Source organism: Dermacentor andersoni, chromosome 10 (genome assembly GCF_023375885.2).
Source record: "Dermacentor andersoni chromosome 10, qqDerAnde1_hic_scaffold, whole genome shotgun sequence".
Lineage (NCBI taxonomy): Eukaryota > Metazoa > Arthropoda > Arachnida > Ixodida > Ixodidae > Dermacentor > Dermacentor andersoni.
Genome location: NC_092823.1, coordinates 99,593,494 through 99,615,482, shown reverse-complemented (window position 1 = coordinate 99,615,482; position 21,989 = coordinate 99,593,494). Strand labels below are relative to the sequence as shown.

Genomic DNA, 21,989 nt, shown 5'->3' with positions numbered 1-21,989 from the left:
GGAACTACAAAAGTGCTTGGTATGTGCAAGTCCATTGTCTAACACTAAGACTTTTTTTCTTTGTCTTGGCATGGAAAACCCTAAACATTCCGGTTACAATGATCCAGTCAAGATCAACGTAAAAATACATACTTATCGAGATTTCTACACTATGTCACCATGGGTTAAGACGCAAACAAAAGTGGAAAAAAAAAATGACAGGGACAGGAAAGAGTGTCCTTGTTTTCACACTTTGCTTGGCATATTAACACATCGTAATAAGTATGAACCAATGAGTCCAGCAACAAGTAGTGGTACTTACACTACAATTTACTGCCCCCTCAGTCTATTATTGTGCATGACATTTTTGTGATAAAAAAGTTCTACGAGAAACTTGTGCTACTGAATACCACTACAGGCTAGCAGCGATCTGCACCATCATCAACTTATTTTTATGTCTACTGCAGGATATAGGTTTCTCCGAGCGATCTCTAATTACCTGTCTTGCACCAGCTGACCTCCATTTTATGCCTGAAATTTTCGAATTTCATCTTCCCACCTAGTTCTCTCCTGGCCGTGCCTGTGTTTTCTTTCACATTGGCACCCATTCTGTAACTCTAATAGACCACCAATTATCTGCCATATGCATTACATATCCTGCCAAACTCCCTTTTTCCCCCTTCACGTAAACTATATGTAGAATATCGGCTATACCCATTTGCTCTCTAATCCACGCTGCTTGTACTCCAGTCACTAGCGTTACGCCTATCATTTTTCATTCCAATGCTTGTTTCATGGTCTTTAAAAGAGAAATGCAACAAAATTTTGGACCACACAGAATACCAAGTTTAAGATAGCGTAGATGTAAAGGAGCCTCCACTAGAAATTTTATGCTTGAAACATGAGTGGAAGCATCATAAAAAGCTTGCAACGACAGCCATATTTTATACCGAAACGGAAATAAATAGCGCCATTACTGCTCGCCAGAAGTGGCACATGACCTAGAATGTGTGGTTCCTCGACACGCGCTTGTGGCTGCGGGGGTATGCTGCAAAATCTCATAGGCAAAGGTTTGGACTTGGGTCATAGCAGCTAAACACCAGGTGCACGGGTCATCTCCTTAGGTGCTGTTTAGAGGCTGCTTAAGAGGAAAATTACACAATTACCAGCCCTGAGGCTTCACCAAGATTGCTTCAGTGGTACATACTACTCATCCATTACCAATTTAGCCAAGGTGAAATTTCATTGCAGTAGCCCTTCAACTTCTCCGCAAGCTTCTTTGTTAACCTCCAAGTTTCTGCCCCATATGCAAATACCAGTAGAATGCAATGATGCATCAAGCAATCCATGCTTAAAACTGGACAAACTGTACATTTCGTTGGTAATCTCGTACTACATGGATGGTAGCCACCAGACTGCAAGACCAAAAAAAATTAGATCGTACAAATATGCAAGTGTCTCCAAGATATGTCAGCTCATGGATGCACTTTTTGATTAGCAACAAGGCTCCCATTTGAAAGTAACGTACAAGCGTCTACTATGCACATTTTTACTCTGCTACCTTGTGCCACAGCTCAGGGTCCGGATAATGTAGATGTTCTATCCTAATCCTGTTCTGTTTCCTGTTTCCTCAGTAGCCCTATGCTTGTGAACAACATTACGTGGCAATGAATGGAAAGCTATGGAGGCAGAGCTGCTGCACTAAGTAGTTCGGTATAGCTTGACAGCGCTGTTGGATTCTCGGAACAGATGCTGTATCAGCGTTGCTTCCATGTGCGACGGTTGTGCATTTCCCCAAACGTGGAAAAGAGAAGCGGAAAAGTCAACCAAATGTAACACTTGGTGGCGTATTTCGGCTTATTTTACTGCTGTACATATGGACATTTATGTTTTCTCTTCTGCAGCTTGAAACTAATGCAGATGAGAATGTGGGACTATTTTCAGGAGCATTTTTACTTGTCCACATACTGCGTCCGTAGCTTTCCCTTCATTGCCACAGAAAGTTGTCTTCGAGTGTAGCGGTTCTCCTGCCACGTTACGGTAACTACAGGGTAGGCTGGTCGTGAACGGTGGCTGATAAGAAAGGAATAAAACAGAAAAAAAAACACCTTACATTATATTTGTGCAAATTTGCACTTGGCAAGTCCTGTTTGACATGAGACAAAGCTTCTACTCACGTGACGGAGTTCAAGCGTCACGGGCATTGACAGCTGGAATGTGAACTTTGAGAAGACGCACCCACTCTCCCTGACAGCTGCGATGATCTGAAAGTGAAGAAAGATGTAACAGCGTGAGCGCGAAGGCTCTTTGCTCAGCACGGTGAATCGCAACACTGTAACAGTTGCTTCCAAGGTTCTATGATAACACAATGTGTTAACGCACAGCATTTCAGACATTAACTGCCTCGAACGTATGAAAGATGTTACTCTGCATGACTGTGGCCCATGTCGTCGAACAACACCGGTAGGCCACGGTGAAATCATCGTATGTGATACTACTTGTCCTACTCATCAGTGCAATCCTCATCACCAGCCCTAGAAAACACAGAGCTTGCAAGTGCATCTTCAAAGGGCAGAGGTGATAGGGGCTGCGTTGCTCCGGCGCTGTTCGAAATTATTTAGGTCATCAGCGCAACTTCACGCTGTCATGCAATGTTTCATACCAGGTTTAAGAATGTGAAAGAAAAAGTCAATGAAATCAATCGCCCAAGCAAGAACACAATAAAATCTCGGTGTGCAAAAATGGGCATCTGTGTGCTGAATTTTACAAAGTAACACATTCATGCAACCGCTTCACATTGACCAACCCTTGTCATGTATTACAGGGACATTTAGAAAACATAATGCCCACTTGCTGAAAGGTTCTGTTAGCAGTTATTTGGCCCAACAGTGTGAGAAACGTGACTGTGAGCCACTAATTGTCAAGACAACAATGTTAGGTTGCACTGGGAGCAACATATTCCGGCACTTAAAGGACTTATTTGCAAGTATGCCATCGCTATTGCTGCAATAAAATTGGGTATTTGTCAAGTGCTTGGAATGCCACACAGTAAAACCATGACATCATTCAATTTTGTTTACCTTGCTTCCTCTGTGCTTCCTATACATCGATGCCAAGACACAATAAAGATTTGTTCCTAGTCTGTGCTGCTGCCAGCTCCTCAAATTTCTTGTAATAGTATCTGTTACTGGAGAAATGTCTCATGTACTGTGTTTGCCAACTCTCGACTTGTTCACATTTATTGCTGTTTTCCACCATGTCCCGGTGTTCTACACGCCACAGCCTACTTGAGCACACTTTCACAGCTTAGATCCAACCAGAGGCTATTTCGACATGCACATAAGTCCAGCAAGTTCAATGGCAAAATTAACTTCGGCAATGTGCAGCATTTCACCACACCACACACCTGCTGGAAAGATGCCTTGAGGTGTTCGATTTCCAGCAGTCCGTAGCAAGCAACACAGCCAGTGTCATCCTTGGTCCCACTTCCATCTCCACCACCCTCATGGAAAGGGTCACGTCGCTCAGACAGCCTGTCTTTACAGACATCGTCATGTGCCGACACGTTGCTTGTGGCCTTGGCACCCAATTTTTGCCGCTTCGGAGTGGGCTCTTCCAGTGACTTCTGGTCTTCAGACTCTGTTTCTCCATTACTGACATCCTGTAATAGGAGCACAGGATGACGAGTGAAGCTCGGTGGAGCCAAGATTACAGATGTCAACATTTTAATATCACCCACAAAAGCTTGGATTTCTCCTCGAGAATATTGCATTAGTTGGAGCTCAACATTCCGGTCTACAGTACATCTAGCAGTGCAGAGGAAGGCACACACCGTAATATTTGACTACAGATTCTGGGTCTTCATGCGAGCACATAGACGGCATTTAGCACGGGTTCTTCAACACAGCTGCTGTTATGGTAATACAGCTGCGGGGTTACATTTTAGACACCACTACAGCAACGTAAACAGGAGCCACCCGTCTAATACTATAAGGTTCTTCCAAAGCTCTGCCGGCAAGGTTCTGGCCGGTGTTGTAGAAGTCGCGGGTCGCTTTTCTGGTTGCTGGGTGCACGCCGAACAAACCTTCTCGTGCATGTGGCACTTGTGCTGAGTCAGTCATGCCAAATTGTACCTTTCTCGCTCCTTACGGCACTCTACCTTCAATATAACATCACCGATTTCCCCGGGGGATCAGTAGAGTCTGTAGTAGAGACCGGGCCTGCTCTCCTGGCGATGTAACCATTGCTTGTGCCAAGCTTTTCGTATGCTGCTCTCTGTGACCTTTCGAAAGCATTTTTAATGGTCTGCTTTGAGTTAAATCAATGCCCTTCTGAAGAAACATATGCAAAAATCCGTAGGCGTGAGCCACGTAGTTCACGAAACGGAAGCAAAGCAAGTATGTGCGACGTACCTTTAGACACAGCGTTATAATCTCAGGTGTTTTCCTGAGGCCTCCGTTTCTGGTTACATGTGCCCTCCTGGAGCGGTACTAGTAAAAAATGCAATATATTGTCGCGACGAGGAAAGCACCCAGCAACAAAAAAAAAAGCGTCCCGCGACATCTACAACACCAGTCAGAACTTTGCCGCTCTCCCTACCTCTCAAATTTCTGCACATCCGAACTTTTTTTCTAGTGCCCAATTCAACGTTTGTCTTTCGTATGTTGCAGTTATGTCTTTCACAGGGCATGCCCAATTCCTTCCCTCTCTTTTTTCTTCAACAAGAATTCCCTTCGGCAGTCGTACGGAAGCAACTCTACGTCGTGTAGACCATTTGTTATACGTCATGCACATATAGGAGCTTGCAGCAACTGAGAATACACAAATAATCCGAGCATTGCAGCAGACTCATAACCAGCTGGTCAGTGCTGCTTTAACAAACCACAACGTCAGGAAAAGCTGTTGCCTGAACGGTTTGCTGCAATTGCTGTTTGCCGGTGCCATGCGAACCAAATCAGCGACCGCACGTCACGACATGGTCGACGCTTCAGACAACGCTTACGCAGCTAAGTTGCCCGCCACAGCTATACCTTAAGTGCCGGAAAGAGGCAGATCAAGTGCAAGACATTACTGAAAGCGCTGCCAGTTCCTCAAATTTCTTGTAATGGTCGTAGTATCTCTCGCCGGAGAAACGTTCCGCGCAGAACTTGCAGCATCCGATTTCTTTTAGGTGCTCAAACACGGATGGCTTGTCAGCGTCGGAGAGCTTTAGAGGCATATCAGCAACAACATCAGCGAGTCTGAGAAGTGAGTTTAGCGAGAACCGGCACCGCTATTACCCTATTACCTATGCTATTACCGCGGCAAATGATTGAACGACAGTTTTGACTTCACATGTGCTTTATTGGCTTGTGTCTTCGGCAGTGACTAGGATTGGCTCTCGTGGCATTTTAATTGACATACAATAATATAGTTTGTAAAGACTTAGAATAAGCAAGAAAGTTTAAGTAGATAATTATTGCATTTTAGTAAACTTTTTTTTTAGCTTTTTAAGACGCTTTCTTTTTGAAGGTCAGTTTGCGCACATTGCTGCGTTCACAACCAAGTCAATCTACAATTTAGGCACTAGAATTTTAAAAATGGCTGCGCACATCGTGCGCACTGGTCTCTGTAGCTGTGTTCGCCTTCAAGCGGCTCTCGCAAGCTCGGTGAATTCCCGATGTCTCGCGACGTCGCCAGCCCTCTTGGTTCGAGGAACGAAGCTAAGCGTGGAACGAGAGGACCGCCAGGACGAACAGTGTGCAGACGATGACTTCTACGGCATCTCGAGCGACCGCGGCGTCGTCACAGTCGACAACCCGCTCAGCGACCGGCACGAAAGACTCCGCCGCTTCGCGCACCTGACTCGCAGTCGAAATGCGAAAGTCTCAGACGAAAACGTTTTAGTGGCCAGTTATGGCACGATTCGCTACGACAGTGACAACAGAGCGCGGTACCACGGTCAGTTCGAGGACGACACACTGTTGGACGACTTCGTCTTGGGTACGTACGAGGGGAACGCCGACGGCGAACTGAAAGGCAGTCGGGCGGCTCCCGTTAAGAGTTCGAATGAATCGGAGCTGCAGAAGCAGCAAGAAGGACGCGTTTCACCTAAGAATGCAGCGAGAAAGAAAAAATCTATTGACAGCGCCGACACTGCGATACCGGTTGCCTCTGAGCGGCCAGACTTTAATTTGGCGAACACAACGGCGAAGTCGTCGCAAGGAGCTGCACGTCCGTCTCATCCGCGATTTTCGCCCGTTGACGATCGACGTGTGGCCGAGAAGTCCATTTCCAAGTCTGAAGGAGTAGTGTCCAGGAGAGAATCGCTCGAAACCTTAGGCGAAGCACGCAGCACTGAACAGAATAATAATATGCAGGATAGTGACCGCCTGGAAAGCGTTGTAGGAAGGCTCTCGCCTGCCGAAGATACTGCAGAGCAAAGGCCTAGAAGCGCAAAACAGTTTTCGGAGCGGGGCGACGAAGGGTTGAGCAACAGGGGCGTCTCATCACCTGCTACAAGCTCTTCAGAGAGCTTTGTAACGTCTGTAAGGACAGGCGAGGGCTTAAATAAGTCGGTGTCTGAAACTAGAGCGAGAAAAGCGGGGTCAAAGGACAGGCGCGTAAGTGATGACACAAGAAAGGCGGAAGACGCCTTCCGAAACGCTGCTTTTGAGCTCCGTCAGGAACCGTTGACTGTCACCAAGGAAAGTTTTGATGCCTCCCAGGACAGCATAAAGATCAAGATTAAGGAAGCAAAGCAGGCAAAAGCGGGTGATGAAAAAACAGACTCCTCAAACTTCGCTGGCGAAGGCAATCCAACAGCTTTCGAGTACCTCCGCAAGCCACAGCAATTCAGCCTCAAGCTTGACAGCAAGGGCTTCCTCATCCTCAAGTCGGAGGTCAGGCCTGACTTGACCACCATGCTCCGTTCTGAAGTGGTAGATCTGTTGAGGCAGCGTGTTCTCTATGATGGTAATGACATACTCATCCTGGACAAGCCATATGGCATGATCTGCCATGGATCTGCAAAAGGTGTCCCCGATGCTCATGTGCTTGTTCGCCTGCTACCAGACCTGGCGTCTGCTCTCTATCCTAAGGAGGATGTCAAGCTGTACACTGTGCATCGCCTCGACCGTGATGTCACGGGCACCATCGTGCTGGCCAAGACGCAGAAAATGGCAGATGTGTTGCAGACATTGTTTGAGGAGCACAACATCATTAAGACCTACCAGGCCATCACATTCGGGGTACCTGACAATGATCAAGCGACAATTGACATGCCTTTGGCTGAAGGATCCGTTGGTTCTGCTAAACGGATGGTAATCTGCCCGAAACTGGAGCCAGAGTTTCAGCGACTGGTGCCGAAGTTCTCAAAGACTTATGAGGCCGTCACACACTATCGCGTGTTGAGCTCCCATGGCAGAGCTGCCTACCTTGAACTGAAGCCTGTGACCGGTGTCAAACACCAGATCCGGGTGCACCTGGGGTTTGGTCTCCGCTGTCCAATCCTGGGGGACCACAAGTACTCACACCTGAGACACCTGGGTCCACAGAAACTTTCCGGAGACATATTGACCAGGCTGAATGTGCGACAGACCAAAGTGAGGCACATCCCCATGCACCTTCACTCCTGTTCAGTCCTGATTCCCGAGATCTTGGATGGCAGGAATTTATTTGTCACAGCAAAACTTCCATACCATTTTGTGCAGAACCTGAAGCGTCTCAACCTCCACAGACATAAATAACCAATGAACCTTTTTTATTGTATACGCATTTAGTTTTGTTCATCGGACTGTAGAAGCACATTAGTATTCAATTACTCAAAATATTTGTCGAACACAGTGGCTAAGGTAGAGTCACAAGGCTTGTTGCTACAGGTAAGCAGAAGCTGCTAGCTGTTTGTGGCACTGTCATCCCAAGGCATTTGTCTAGTGCTTTGGCTCTTCATCTTTCATTCATTATATTGAATTTCATCAATAAAATAATCTTTATTGTCATTAACAATGGGTCATTATAGATATGATCTTGTAATAGTAATTTTCATGTTCTCCACTCCACTGCTTTCTTCCCTCGAATTGAGGGGTCAGTGTGATCCATTATGCTCATGTATGGTGTGGCTGTCTACTTCAGGCATCATAAAGTGACGCCTGATCATTGGAATGACTGTAGGGACATGTTTGTTTTTTAATAGCTTTTGTGGCTATGAGCAAACCCTAAACAAAATATCTTCCTGCATATGAGGAAGTCTTATGCATGCACCAAAAATATGCTAAAAATGCTTTTCTTGTGTTCAATTTTGGCAGCACATTTAGAACAATTTGGCCATAGGAAGGTGAGCTTTGCCAGTCGTATGTGAGGTAAATAACTGCTATTAGTTCGTGTTATCACTTTCCACCATCGTATTACCAGGCACGGTATGCCTTTTGTTTGCTATTGCTTGAGCACTTGGTTGATATGTCTTATCAGCTAGCATTTCCTTGGGTCTTGGTAGGCTGAATCTTGCGGGCACCAAAGTCACTAATATGTTTATTGTTATGAGTTCATTGATATGCATACTGATGTATCATATTTGAACATGAGAACTTTGTATCATCGATTCTCCTAAGCTCTTCTCGTGAGCTCACTTTTCTGGTAGCTACGAGTATTTCTTGGACCAGGTGGAAAGCTCCGTTACGTTACGGAATAATGGTACCCTGAAGTTCACATATATTACTTATTTATTTATTTGTTCAAAATACCCCCAAAGGCCCTCATTACGAGGGTATTGCATGGGGGGGGGGCAATCACAAGCACTGGTCATAGTTAGTACATACTAAAAACAAGAGAGTGTAACAGAAGTAATAATACAGTGAAACATAGGTAATATCAAGATAATTAGGTCACAATTATTAGAGAGAAAACATTAGTACATATTAGGAGAACATAAGGCAACTGCAATGAAAAACACCAACAAACATCGAAAACACTGTAAAAGTCCCAAAAAAGAATAATAATACGATTAGTCGACAAGTCGTGAGCGAATTAAATGCTGAAACTTAGTCAAGTCTGGTTCCGTGGCAATGACTGATGGTAATAAGGCGTTCCATTCAGTATTGTGCGTGGTAACAATTTTAATGTAACAAGACACTACCATTTTTCGCCTACAGTCCATTTCACTGGTAGAAAAATGCGTTTGGTGCTTTTTTTTTTTAAGCGCCTTTACATTAGCCTGTTATGGTGCAGTTTCCAACTAGCAACAATCATCCGCTAGGTTTACTTTTTTTTTTTTTTTTTTTAGTGGCTGAAGTGCAGAACACCGATAAGCATTTGTATTTTCGTTACGAACTGGTAGCGCTTTGATGGCTAAATTTGGCGAAGTTGAAAGGGGAAGCACGTAGACAGACCCTGGCCGCCCGCGAACGAGCCAACGGCTTGTAATCCAGTTGAGAATCCAACGCTAGTCGCAAAGTTTGTTGTCATGGCCGTGAATAGGTGAAAGGCGTGAAACCTCGTTTAGCGTCGGCGACCTGGTTTCGAGAACAGCCGTGACGTTTCGCTTTTCCTGAAAGAGTTTTCTGCACGCTTTTCTCGACAAAAGTGAAGTGAGCCTTCTCGAAAGCGGGGGCGACGACCAGCTCAACGTGTGCCATGGCGTCGTCGAAAGTGCGTGAGCAGGTGGAGTCTTACTTTCGCGAACTAAACTACGCTTCGTCGAGGATCGTTGAAGACATGTCAATCATTCGGCAAGCGCACGGTGACGACTGGGATCGCATATCGGAAAAGAAGAAAACGGAAATCGCCTGGGAGGCGTTGGTCGGCCCGGATATTAAAGAGAAGTACAACTATTATCCGAAGCAGTATGCCGAAGTTGAAGTGTTTCCCGTCATCGGCCTCAACACGGGCGACAGAATGATATCGGACGAGGACGCTACAAATGCAAGGACTACAAAGACAGGGGTGAGTTATGCTGTGTCGTCGCCTGCCCTACTTTTAATTGCTTGTCATCGCTAGACTTTCCCATTAGGAAGTAGACTATAAAAAATGTCACGCTTGCTTGAAGACATCCAAGGTTCTGTCGCATGTACCGATGCTTAATAGTATCCCCCTGCTGTTAACGTTTTTTAGCCAGTTAAGCCCCTGAAGCATGCAACCTCCAAGAAATCTCGTGTTGGTGACGTACGTCGTTTTAAAGCAGATTTTCGCAGGAGGTTAATTAAGCGATTTGTAGCTGGGCTACGTCTGCTATAGCCAGTGGCAGTTGACCAGATGGCAGTCAGCCAGACCTACATTCCGTCAGCCGGTCTTTCGCAGCTCAAGGCCGAAACGGCGGAATAAAATGTCGATATTGCGGTCTTTAGTTTTGAAGGCGCCCGTCAAGCTGTGGGTTCGCGCTCGTACCATGGAGCCTTCTGTTTAGATTTTCTGTTCAAGTTATGTATAAACTCTGTATTTAGCCGATTTTGTTTTGTGAATGTGCCTTCGCAGGCGGTTGCTTTTAACTAGCGTGCGATTTCTTAGCCGATGTAGAAAGTATGTCATTTCATGATTATGACGGATGCAAGCCTTTTGTGATATAGATTGTGTAATATTCGTTTTCTTGTGACAGTGCTGGCGAGACGAGCATTCTGCTCCGTTCAATTGGGAAACCCAGGTACGTAGTCGCCATTTCACGTCTGCACATTGAATTTTGTTGTATGCATCATATGAAATTGTTTTTAATTTGACGATTATTTTCAGAGTCAGCTTAACATGCGCATCTTTGACTCAGTCGATGAAGTTGATCGAAAAGATGGTACAGAGGATTCTGTCACAGACGTACCGGTGAATGAACAGCAAACCTGTGGCCTGGCTTCCCAGCAAGCCACTGTTGCTCCATGCTCTGCTGAAAGTAAAAATTTGGGGAGTACAGCTGTCAAGGTAGATAACAATGTTACCAATGGAGTCGGTGCTGTGAAAACCAGCACCTTCAAGCCCTGCCTGGTGAGCAGCAGCGCCTCCGAGCCCAACGTCGGCAGAGTGGCCAGCCCAAAACCTGACACTTCAACCAACACTCTCGACGGTTCAGGCCTCAAGCACGTCAAATTCAGCAACGGTGTAGAGTCAAGAGTTCCGCCGGCTGCACAGAATCGAGGCGAGTCGAGGGCTGTCGTCGGTGGAAGCCTGCCGAGAGTGATTCACGCGGATCCCAAGGTTCAGGCTGGCAGCAGTGCCACCGAAGCCAAAATTCTGGAGCCGAGGCCTCCTCCGCCATCGAGGTCGCAGGAATCTGTGTGCTCGATCACATCGCGGGGATCTTCGAACCCTCCGACTCCCGTGGAACGGAAGGGACGTCGAAGGGCCCCGACACCACCGAAGGCTCCTCCTCCGGACCCACCTCGGCCAAAAACGGCACCACCCAAGCCACCGGCTGCACCAACACACAACCAGGTGACTGACTTTACTCCTTGCTTTTTTTTTAAAGCAAGCAGCCTTTTTTTCAGTTCATTCGGCCAACTTTTTGTTCAGTTGGGACGTTCACCGCCGATGCAAAGGTGCTGTTGCAAAGGGCGCATGCTCTCATGCAACCGAGTTGTGAGGCGCATTTGCCACTAAATGCCAGCTGTTAAAGCTTTTCAAAGCTCTGTACTGCCGCTATACATGAGCTGGTGAATGTCTTTGTTCTTTACAGAATTATGCAATGAAACAACAAAAGCTACCTGAATATTCTCATTTGAAGAAGTGTATGTCATCAAATGCATCATTCCTTTAACAAAACGTTTCTAGAACGTTTTCTAGAAGCGATGGGCTATTTGCTTTTATTGACAATCATTGTCGGTGGTTTCTGCACAAATTTTTTTCTAGAGGCATCACTTCGTTTGTATTGTTAAGTGGCAGCCTGCTTGTGACCCATGCACATCCTAAGTTAGACCATTTTTCGTGTCTAGATTACTATAATTTAGAACTGGGACAACGTGGGCATGCTTCGTGAGCTAGAGTCATTCATTTGGAACATGCTTAGAGGAACCCTGCAACATTTTTGAACTTGGTAAATAAAACAGTATCCTTGTGAATATCTGAGCTGGAGTGCTTCTGTACATGCAGCAGGGTCTGGAAGTTGGCATACCAGTAGCCGCAGACAGGCTCAGTCCAGTCGGTAGGTTAAACAAAAGGCGTTCTAATAGCACTGACTTGGGTTGCAGAGCCCTGGTAGTAGTCAAGAGTTCCTTCTTGCACTTGACCACGCTCATCTTTTCTTGTCCTGCACATGGCACGCTTATAATAACGACAACATCCCTGGCCGCGCAGTGCAGTTAATCACAGAGTTCAAGTGGCTTCAGTTTTGTATGGGCCTTGTTATGACAAAACTTCCTGGTTGCTTTAGCTTGCAGGATTGGATGTGACTGTCTGAACTTCTGAAGACCTCCATGATCCTTGTGAGCTCCCATAGTTATAGGGGTGAGGTCTCGGAATGCATGATCACGACGTTGTCTCCCTTTAACTCAGTAGTTGGTCCTGTGGCTGCTAAATGAGCAGGTCGGAGTTGCAGCAGATAATACTTTCGACATAGCTTCCAGCAGTTGTCTGTTGGGAGCTTCTAGCAGGTATGCCGACAAATGGCATCCGCTCATCTCGAGTTGCCGATGACATCAACCTGTCGTATCGTATTAGTAGTGAGCCGACGTCCAAGGAATCAGTTGGCAGGCATAGAAAGGCATGGTTCTGCACTAGTCATATTGTCACGAAAAGACACCTAGCGGCAATATCATAAGAAGCCAACAAACTCTGACACCAAGGACAACGTAAGGGAAATTACTTGTGCTTAATAAATGAAATAAAGAAACGATAATTTAATGGAAATGAAAGTGGATGAAAAAACAACTTGCAGCAGGTGGGGAACGATCCCACAAGCTTCGCATTTCGTGTGTGATGCTCTACCAATTGAGCTACTGCGGTGCCGTTTCCCCATCCACCTTCTTGGGTATTTATGTTTCCTAGTAGAACCCTGGGAGTGTTAGCCAGGGTTGCTAGGCAGTCCACTTCGGCCGATGAACTGCCATAAGCAGTGTGAATGCTTTTGATGTCATGCTGGAGATGAGCTCAAGGGGAATCATTCATGAACAACACACATGAAAAGTGCGACATAACACTTGGCATCCATGGCTTGTGTCCGTGCTAAGAGCGAGCCGGTGAATTTCACACCAACCACTATATACCAGATAACACCAACCAGGTATTATCTGGTGACTTGATTAAGGTGCTGTTGGAGCACTTCCTGCTGTGGCTGCGAAATGTTTGCACACATAGCAGTAGCCATGTATCATCTTGATTAGAATACACGCTCGGCAAATCCGGTAGGACTCTCAGCTGCATGAGCGTATCGCCTACACCACCACCGCCACCATGCAAGGCCTGGTGATGAGCTATTGACCACCTGAGTTCAGTAATAACCATTTGCTGGGAGTATAATTGGGTGCTTCACTCCTTGCGGTGAATTCGTGTAAGATAAACCTTGTAGTGTCTAGCTTGGTCTTCATGAAGCCTAGTAGGCTGTCCACAGAAAAACTGAATTTGTCTTTAGCTGGATTCCAAGCTACCTGCTAGAAGAACTTCGACAGATTTTTTCATGTAGTGCTACCATTTCCTAAATGCCAGATTCTTTTGGGCATTTTAAGGAATGCATTAAGTTGGCATAATCCGTGGTTCATTTTCACAACACAGTTAGCCGATCATTTTGCTTAGAACACTGTTCATCCCCCTTTATTCTCTTTGTTTCTATGGTCTAATTGACACTGTGGCTATTAACCAGATTTCTTTTGTTGCCACCATTGACCAATGTCTTCGGCAGATGTAAAGACTAAGGAATTCCATCGCAGATAATATGGCAACACCTGGTAGCGGCGAATTATGTTATACTGATACTATGGCCATGTGGCTGGAACACCATTCTGGTTCTATTTTCTGCTGTTACAAGATATTGACATTTGACAAAACAGCACTAACATAGAGAAGAACAAAAAAAAATACGGGTGTACACACAAAGTGCTTGTGGGAGTACAATGCTCATCAAATGAAACACGTCAGTATATAGGATGAGCTAAGTACTCGTGCTATTGCTTTTGCTGTCTCCAGTTTGCGGGACATTGGCATAATTTTGGATCTTACACTTAGTCAAAGACCCCATACCACCCTTAGTGCTGGAATGCAAATAGAGTCGCATTTGCACTCTTGGGTAAACACACGTAAGAGTGCTCTAATTTAATGTTTCCCTGTTGTTTTTCATTCTGTGGGTATAGTGTCTCTTTTTCTTGGTCCTGCCAGTTTTAACACTGCTCTTGTTATGTATGAATGTTCACCAGTTTGCTTGCTACTGCATGGTATTGATTTACTTCTATTATTTTAGGCACTGTGTAATTATTGCTGGTTTCTTCTGTTACATCTGCCTGTGGTAGACTTAGACACTTCCCCCTTTTCATTTATTTCACTTATTTCAACTTCGCAGTGATATTTCAGCGATTTTGCAGTGTCTGCCCTTGTGAACCCATTATAGTTATAATTGTTGTGTTCTCACTCCTGCGGTAGCCCCAAATAGTAATTTAGAAATAAAAATTGCTCTTGTCGTCCCACCATGCAGAAGCCTCCAGAAGCTCCTAGGAAGCATCCTTCGTCGAAGCCACCGGCACCGCCTATACCCATGGTCAAATCACCCACTCGAGAAGTAGTGCCCAGACCGACTGAGAAGGAGGCCCTTGTGGAGGCCACTCCGGTACGACCTCCAAGGCTTCCCTCGCCACCGAAAGATGATCCAAAAGACAGCGCAAGAAGTCCCAAGGAACCCATGGCAGTTAGGAGCCCTGAGGTAGGATGCTACATCAAAGTGTGAGATGGTTGCAAGGACATAAGCGGTACATTCAGTAAAAGTGAAAGGAGCACATAATCATTAATGTCAATGACAGCATGGCTGGCACTGAAGTGTCTCTTGACCGTAAGTGCTCATGAGAATGAGGCTGGGAATTTTATTCCCAGCTTCATTCGAGTGGTGTATTGCACAGCATTTCTTGGTGGCGAAAATTCGAAACACTTCGCTGTGGCATCTCTCTAGCCCGTGTGACACTTTAAAATAGTAACTCCAAATGTCTGGTAGATTCCATTGCTGCAAGCTCACAGGTATCATCTATAAAGTACCAATTACAAATGCAGCTTAGAACGCATTTTAATGTAATTTTTATCTTCGTTAGAGTGACAAACAGGAAAATGCGGCACATATCAATGTACATATGAGCGTAGGTCGCACTTGTAAACAATGTTATGCCACAAGTTTCGGCAATTGATTTCGGTTACGTGTGATGTCATTGGCTTGTATTGCTGTTCGGAAGACATTTCAGCACTGCTTGCATTGAGTGCCTTGTACTGACTGCCCATGAAACGAACCTACAAGCTTCTTACCATTTACGGATGTCCAGTTTACTGGAGCTGTGGTCGGCAGTAGCAAAGCTGGTGGCAACCAACTGGTGGTGGTTTGTTCAACTACAACACATTCTAAAATTTGTTTTGCCACATCAGTGCTGTTATTGAAGGGAAATCAAGCATGTAAAGTATGTTAGTGATTATGCCACTACCAATATTTTACATCAGTAGTTATGTAGAACACGTAAGCTGCAGTATTAGTTTTGCATGTTCTCTGGTTATACACTGCGTCACCATATGTCACTACCAATGATGTTACTGCCGTACACTTCTCCGGTTACCTGGTAAACTGTAAATGGTAAAACGTTTATGGACATGCAAAAATTCTCCTATGTCAGGATCATACTGCGTACTGGGCCTCTGCCCAGCGAAGCATTACAATGGTGTAGCAATGCACAGCTTTCCTGCTTAACAAGCGCCAATCTAGCAGACAAAACAGGAGCAGAGAACATGGTAGAATGTGCACTAGTGTGCATCACAGGTATGCGCGCTCATGTGATTATGACCCTTTACAAGTGTGCCTCATACATACGAAATGCTCTTCAAAATTGAAACCGCAACTGGTCGTAACATACGAGCATATAACTAAAACAATGATTACAGGGACAATAGCTACTGATTGAGCACAAAAATGGAGCCTCAAAACTATTTTTTGTCAGTACTCCTGTAAACTCAATCAGTCAATCAGTAACTTGCGCATTAATGTTTTCGCTTGAGACAAAAGGCATGAAAAAAGGTGAAACCAAAATGCGCTATCCTACTTGTGAAGGCTGAATGTACAGGCTCCACATGCTTTGGGTGCTGGTCGAATGAAGGGAGACTTCCGTTGGCGTTTCTAGTGGCTACAAGACAACATGTGGGAATCAGAAAGTGATAGATGACCTTTCTAGGAGCCCACATACATAATTTGTGTGTCGGTGGCTATTAATCTGGGCTTCTGTGTGTAGTACAGATGGTATAGTGCAGGGTATTCTCAGGGTGTATAGGCCCTTAGCAGAATGCAGACAGCTGTTCCAGGGTTTACGAGATGAACAGTACCTCCAGCTACTTGTGGAGGGAGCCTTTTACCAGGATCTGAGACCTCACCATAGCCTGCTGAGAGTCTTAAAAGCTGAAAGTCCTGAAGGTGTGGCAGCTCCAGAGCAAGTGGTTTGGGCTGCAGGGCAAATGGTCAAAGACTTCCCGTTTTGGGACCTGCAGTGGTGATTCAGTGGCCATGGCATTACTGCTGAGCACAAGGTTGTGGGTTCAGTTGCCAAACGTGGTAGCTACATTCCAGAGAGCACAAATTGGGAAAAAAAAAAACGAAATGCCTCATGACAAGGCCTCATGCTTCAGAGAAGCCTGTAGTTGCACTTGAAGGTGTTTTGTTTCTAAAATATACACAAATACTGAGCATACTTCAGAGAAGTAGAACATACACCTATCAAGTGACCTCGGTTGTTCATCATGTGCACAAAATAACCTTAGTTGACTTTGTGCCAAAGATGCCTAACCTGTCTAGCTGACTAACTGTTCACTGCTCATCAGTATAAATTGAGACCAGCTAGCTCAACACTCTGTCTCCCAAGCACCTAGCCATGGGTCGAGCTAAACTGAAGGCAAACCTTGACTTTACTGCTACCCAGCAGTAAGTGAACTTACTCATGCAGTCGTGTTTTCTGAAAGTCACGTTAATTCGCACTGTTAAAAGACTGTGCTGCCAATTTCAGTTGTGCATCCAATCTGTTTCAACACTTCGCATGAATCTGTGTTGGAGAGCAAGCCTTGATTTTTACCATTCCTATACCTTTCCTTTCAGGGGATTCCAAAGACTGGATTTGACTTTCTCGACAACTGGTAACGTGAATGCCACTAACCTGTCAACTGATACAATGGCACCCAATTGAGTGGACTTTATTATATATGCTTTGTAAACACAGTGTTCCACGACTCTGCAGTGGCTGCTGTATTTTTGTACTGGAGTTCAGGCTGTATTGGTATAGTCAGCTGATACTGTGTGCTGCTCCCTGCCCCTCCCCCAAGTGTGCTGAATAATGATGAACTTCTTTTAGATGCGAAAATGGCTGTCTTTGTTAGTCAGTCTGCTCATATTAGACCTTATATCGATGTCACCATGGAAGTTGAGAAAAGACAGATGTTGTGCCTGTTTGACAACATTCAAGAAAAGCGAGTTCCACGTTGAAATTTTGTTAAGTGAATTATGTTTGTGGGAAGTGCAGCTGGTGTTGTCTGAGTATTCAAGGCACTGTACTTTGGGATGATTCTTTTAATTTTCTTTTTGTTTACTTTTTGTCATTGGCTCGGGTGTCACCATTGTCACCAAGATCAGCCACATGGAGAATGAAAAGGTATGGAAATGAAAATAAAATGAGTCATTACATAATACTGTTTTAGTACCATGTAGGTGGTGGAGGAGCTTTCTCTTCAGTATGTCCTCACTGTCTTATACAAATTGTATAGGTGCTATACTTGGGTAAAGTGATGGCTGACCAGGTGTAGTGAAAATGTTGCCTCATGGCTTGCTTTGGCATGATGGTCAGACCCATTTTTATTAGTTTGCACTGCAGTCTCTTAGAATTATGCTTGTAGCTTAAAGCTCCATTCATGCTTTCATTCTGTAATCTTGCCGTCTCAAGAAAAAAAGCTTTTGGCAGCATCTGAATGATTTTCAGCAGCTGCATATCATACACAAATAGGTGATAGTGTCATTTTACTGCAGTCGCCTGTTGCTGGCTTACAACTGTCTTGTGCTCCATGGTATGATGAGGGTTAAGGACATCCTTAGAAGCTCAGGACTTAGCCCCAGGGACTTGGACAGAAAATGAAAAGGATGGTCACCGAGTAAGACAAGGACTGCTGCTCACTCTAACAGGGGTTGTGTGAACGGAGCCTAACATCCTTGTTGCACTTTAAGCATGCTTCTGTTGATGCAGATTGAACTGGTTGCAAATTGCTCGTCATGACACATAACACTCAAGCCTGCTTAACGCTGATCCCGTTGTACACACATTCTTTTTTGTTCAATCATAACTGGAGCGTCCCAAGTCAGATTGAGTTGCCTCTAGGCAACTCTCAGCAGAGTTGTCTTGAAGGTTTTGGAGCTCTTTTTGACACTGACCATTGGATGACATTGTATCAGGCTCGAGGCTCTGCCTTTTCTGTGTTGACTTTCATCACAGTGTGATCTAGCAGATGAACAGGGGCCACATTCTCTGAAGATCACTTTTGGGGATGTCACTTTCAGTGCGAATTGACTAGCTAAAGAAGTGCATGGATGGGATGTTGGTCGCTCTAGTAAGTGATCGGGTTGGGTGTTTTATCATGCAAAAGTGAGAGTGTTGTCTTTGAATGTGATAGATTGAGAATACAGTCCAAGGTCTATGATCACATGTATTCGGAAGGAGAAACCGAAAAAGGAAACTACCAATCTAGCAAATGAACAGCAAATAAACAAGAATGTGACATGCTGCTAGGAGACACTCATCGATAGACTGTTGCAAGTCTTGGCAATTTTTGCATTTACTGCTGCTTCAAATCTAATGCAGCATTCAGTAAGCTGGAACCCTAGCCATGCTAAGTTGTGCTGGCAACATTGCTTTGCATTCCACTGACATGCTAATCTTATCATAATTTGTTGCTTTGAAATTGACGGATGAAGTGTCTCAGTTCTGGGGACAGAACTTCACAGCTGTGTTCACATATTTTTTTGCATACCTGTAATATATATTTGTGTTATTTACCCATGCAATTGCTGGTTGTGTAGTAAGCTTTCTGTACTGTACAATTGCTGGTTGTGTAGTAACTGTCTATACTGTCTTAACAATAGGACAGTGCCATTGTCCTGCTCACTTGAACATACTTTCCTGTGCTTTTTTTAAATACGTGACTCACCTTATGTTGATGCAATATGAAAGTATTTACACTGTTTGAATGTATAACTATTTTATATTATTGTGTTCTTTGCATTTACTTTATATAATACTCCTACAGCAAAAATGTTCATATTGTGCTTCAAGACATCCTTATTCTTATATGGCTGTAGTAAATGTCTGCAGCATGCTTCATGGGAAAATAGAATCCACCTTTATACACAGTTTTAAAAGAACACTAGAGAGAAACAGTTAAGCCTAGTAAAGTATTAGCTTTAATTGCACTTCATTTAAAGGAAAGGAAGAATATCGGAAGACAAGGTGAAGGCCGATGTCATTTTCTAGATCATATTTTTTCTTTTGGGCTAATTCGTGTATAGAACCTAGCCAACTAGGCCAAGTCATTGTGTTGCTGGGTTTAAGTCATTGTGTTGCTGGATTTTCTTTTTGAATTTGTTGCGAGTACTGTGGAACTTATGACGTCACAAAATAATTTATTCCACTCTATTTGCTCATATTTAGAGCATTTTCGTGCATGAAAAGTTAAGAAAATATAGAATGGGTCCCGGTCGTGTTTGTGCCCACTTCCAATGCTCCGTAATCCTTCACTGTCAGTAAAGATTACCTATCCCTAAGCAAACACTGCCAAGATCTGTGATGTCACAGGGAATATCAAGGTGTTGTTACCACTTGGTTCATTTTTGTATTCTCCCTGATGCTTTTACTCAAAATAAGACGGACCTATCATATATTCACAAGAGATAATATATGCGACTAAAGCTTGACCTAATGCATTTCTTTAACATAACTTTAAGGAGCATACACATCTAACTAGGTCACTGTGAATATCTTATGAATAGGTACACAGTGACCCCAATTGGGAATGGAGCTCTATCTGCGGCATGGGGGAAGGAAATGAACTAGAAGAGAGCATTTTGTCACCCCTTGTCAAGCGAACTCAGAGAAGCCATTCCTTTTGCTTTTTCCCTCACTGTATCGGCCCAATAAGTGGCCTCAGAGACTTGTGTTGGCCGGGATTGTTTGGTTCCTAGTAGTTTTTACAGATGGTGCTCTTGTTGGACTCTCACTGTAGCTCTGCCTGCAGCGCAGGAGCACTAAAACCTATCACACACGCTGACATGGTGACGACATGTTGGGCTGATATGTTCGGCTTCAATTCTTTTGCTCGATGCTGTCTCCTAATTCTTTCCTTCCTCCATGACCTGCTGCACTGACTCTGGCCCTTGCGCCATTAAACATCAAACATTCATTCTGTTCCTCTGGCATTCAAAGAATATTGTGTTGAGTCTTGTTGGCTTATTATAATAGAAGTAGAGTTTAATGGCCACATAATTGAAGGGAGCCTCATGTGGTGCATGTAACCATCTGCACAACTTAATTTCCCTGATTCTGTGATATTCGCTCTCTGAGCACAATGTTTGGAGTCGAAATCTGATCATTGGCAGCTGCATTTTGACAAGGTTAGATTGCAGGAGAGCCCACATACTGATATTTGGTGTGTGTTAAAGAATTTCAGTCAATCAAAGCATGGTGCAGAGTATTCTGCTATGGTGTTTTTCGTAGCTGGTAGCACTGCTTTTGGATGACATATCTCAATATAGGTGAGAAAATCGAACCCTTTGGCCTGTAGCATAATGCTGCCATCAGGCATAACCAGAGTGTATGTGACACTTACAGTGCCCTCGTTTTAACATAAGTAGGTTAAGAGCATGCATCATTTCTTTTAGAAATGTGAATGTAACTAGCTGTCTCTGGAAATTTGCAAGAGATACAAAAAAAGCACTTGGGCATGTTTGGGTCCAATGCGACAGGTTTTTGTTTTACTTGAATACTGGAGGGCATTTTCTTGTTCCCAATTTTGTCACTATGTGCAATGGTGTCATGATTTTGATTTGTATGCCTAGTTTAAGGTCTATGTTATCTTTCGTACCAGGCATGAGGAGTGCACGATCACATGTTCAAGCTAATACTTGTAACAGGCATTCTGCTTTGTTCTTTTCTGCTTGTGTTTTATTGTCCATGATAATAAATAGTCATCCTTTTATGGGAAGGAAGTGCACATATATGTCACAGTTGAGGCAGCTCAGACCAGGCTGTGCTTTTGCACAGTGTTTGGCTATTCCAACTGGTGCTATCTTGGGCTGCTTAAGTCGATCACGCCTGCCTTGCTTTCAATCAATGCACTGTGTGTCAGTGTAGTGGCATCTGTCTTGTTGTGTGTCAGTGCGAAGGAATTGACGCTGTTGTACTTCCCTCCATCGCTTTTGCAGCAGAGGTTCATTTCCAATGAAAATGTCCTACATAGGGCCCTGTGGAGGTTTCTGCAGCCATTTCTGCAGCACTTGAAATTAAATTTTTTTTCTCACCTTGTCAGCTTTTTTTGCAATAAATTCTTTTGTGCATTTTCTTGCTGATTGTTATTTGTATCTATTTCTGTAACAACTAAGGTAGCCGTGTTACGAGGTGTTAAATTTAAGGTAATGCTGTTACAGGATGCTCCATACAGCTGTTTCTTGTTGGGGTGGGTGAATATCAAAGTTTTCGAATACAAACTAAATGTGAATAGAAAGTATCGGATATCTAAATGTCTAATCGAATGTAGAATACTTAAACGCAAACGCATATATTTGCATCAGGAATATATCAGTATAAGTAGGTGCCATGCCTGAACTGACTAATGCAAGAAAACAGCTATAAAAGACAAGGAATCAG

General features: G+C 44.3%; 3 protein-coding genes across 3 annotated transcripts in view; 2 read left to right on the top strand and 1 right to left on the bottom strand.

Moving 5' to 3' along the window:
- Positions 1-5,328, bottom strand: part of Pus10 (Pseudouridine synthase 10) — a 35,422-nt gene extending 30,094 nt beyond the window's left edge. The window contains exons 1-3 of the mRNA XM_050191822.2: positions 5,051-5,328; positions 3,386-3,640; positions 2,157-2,243 (exon numbers count right to left, since the gene is read on the bottom strand). Of these exons, the coding sequence (XP_050047779.1) occupies positions 2,157-2,243; positions 3,386-3,640; positions 5,051-5,197 (489 nt within the window). The 5' untranslated portion in view covers positions 5,198-5,328. The remainder of the gene's footprint in view (positions 1-2,156; positions 2,244-3,385; positions 3,641-5,050) is intronic.
- A 214-nt stretch (positions 5,329-5,542) lies between these two features.
- Positions 5,543-7,965, top strand: LOC126544481 (uncharacterized). The gene has a single exon (XM_050191819.2). The coding sequence runs from the start codon at positions 5,559-5,561 to the stop codon at positions 7,704-7,706; it is 2,148 nt and encodes a 715-aa protein (XP_050047776.1). The 5' UTR covers positions 5,543-5,558; the 3' UTR covers positions 7,707-7,965.
- Positions 7,966-8,739: 774 nt separating this feature from the next.
- On the top strand, positions 8,740-21,683 carry LOC126544488 (uncharacterized). The gene is made up of 5 exons (XM_050191827.3): positions 8,740-9,897; positions 10,547-10,591; positions 10,678-11,367; positions 14,552-14,776; positions 17,186-21,683. The coding sequence occupies exons 1-5, from the start codon at positions 9,589-9,591 to the stop codon at positions 17,225-17,227; spliced, it is 1,311 nt and encodes a 436-aa protein (XP_050047784.1). The 5' UTR covers positions 8,740-9,588; the 3' UTR covers positions 17,228-21,683.
- The last annotated feature ends 306 nt before the right edge of the window (positions 21,684-21,989 follow it).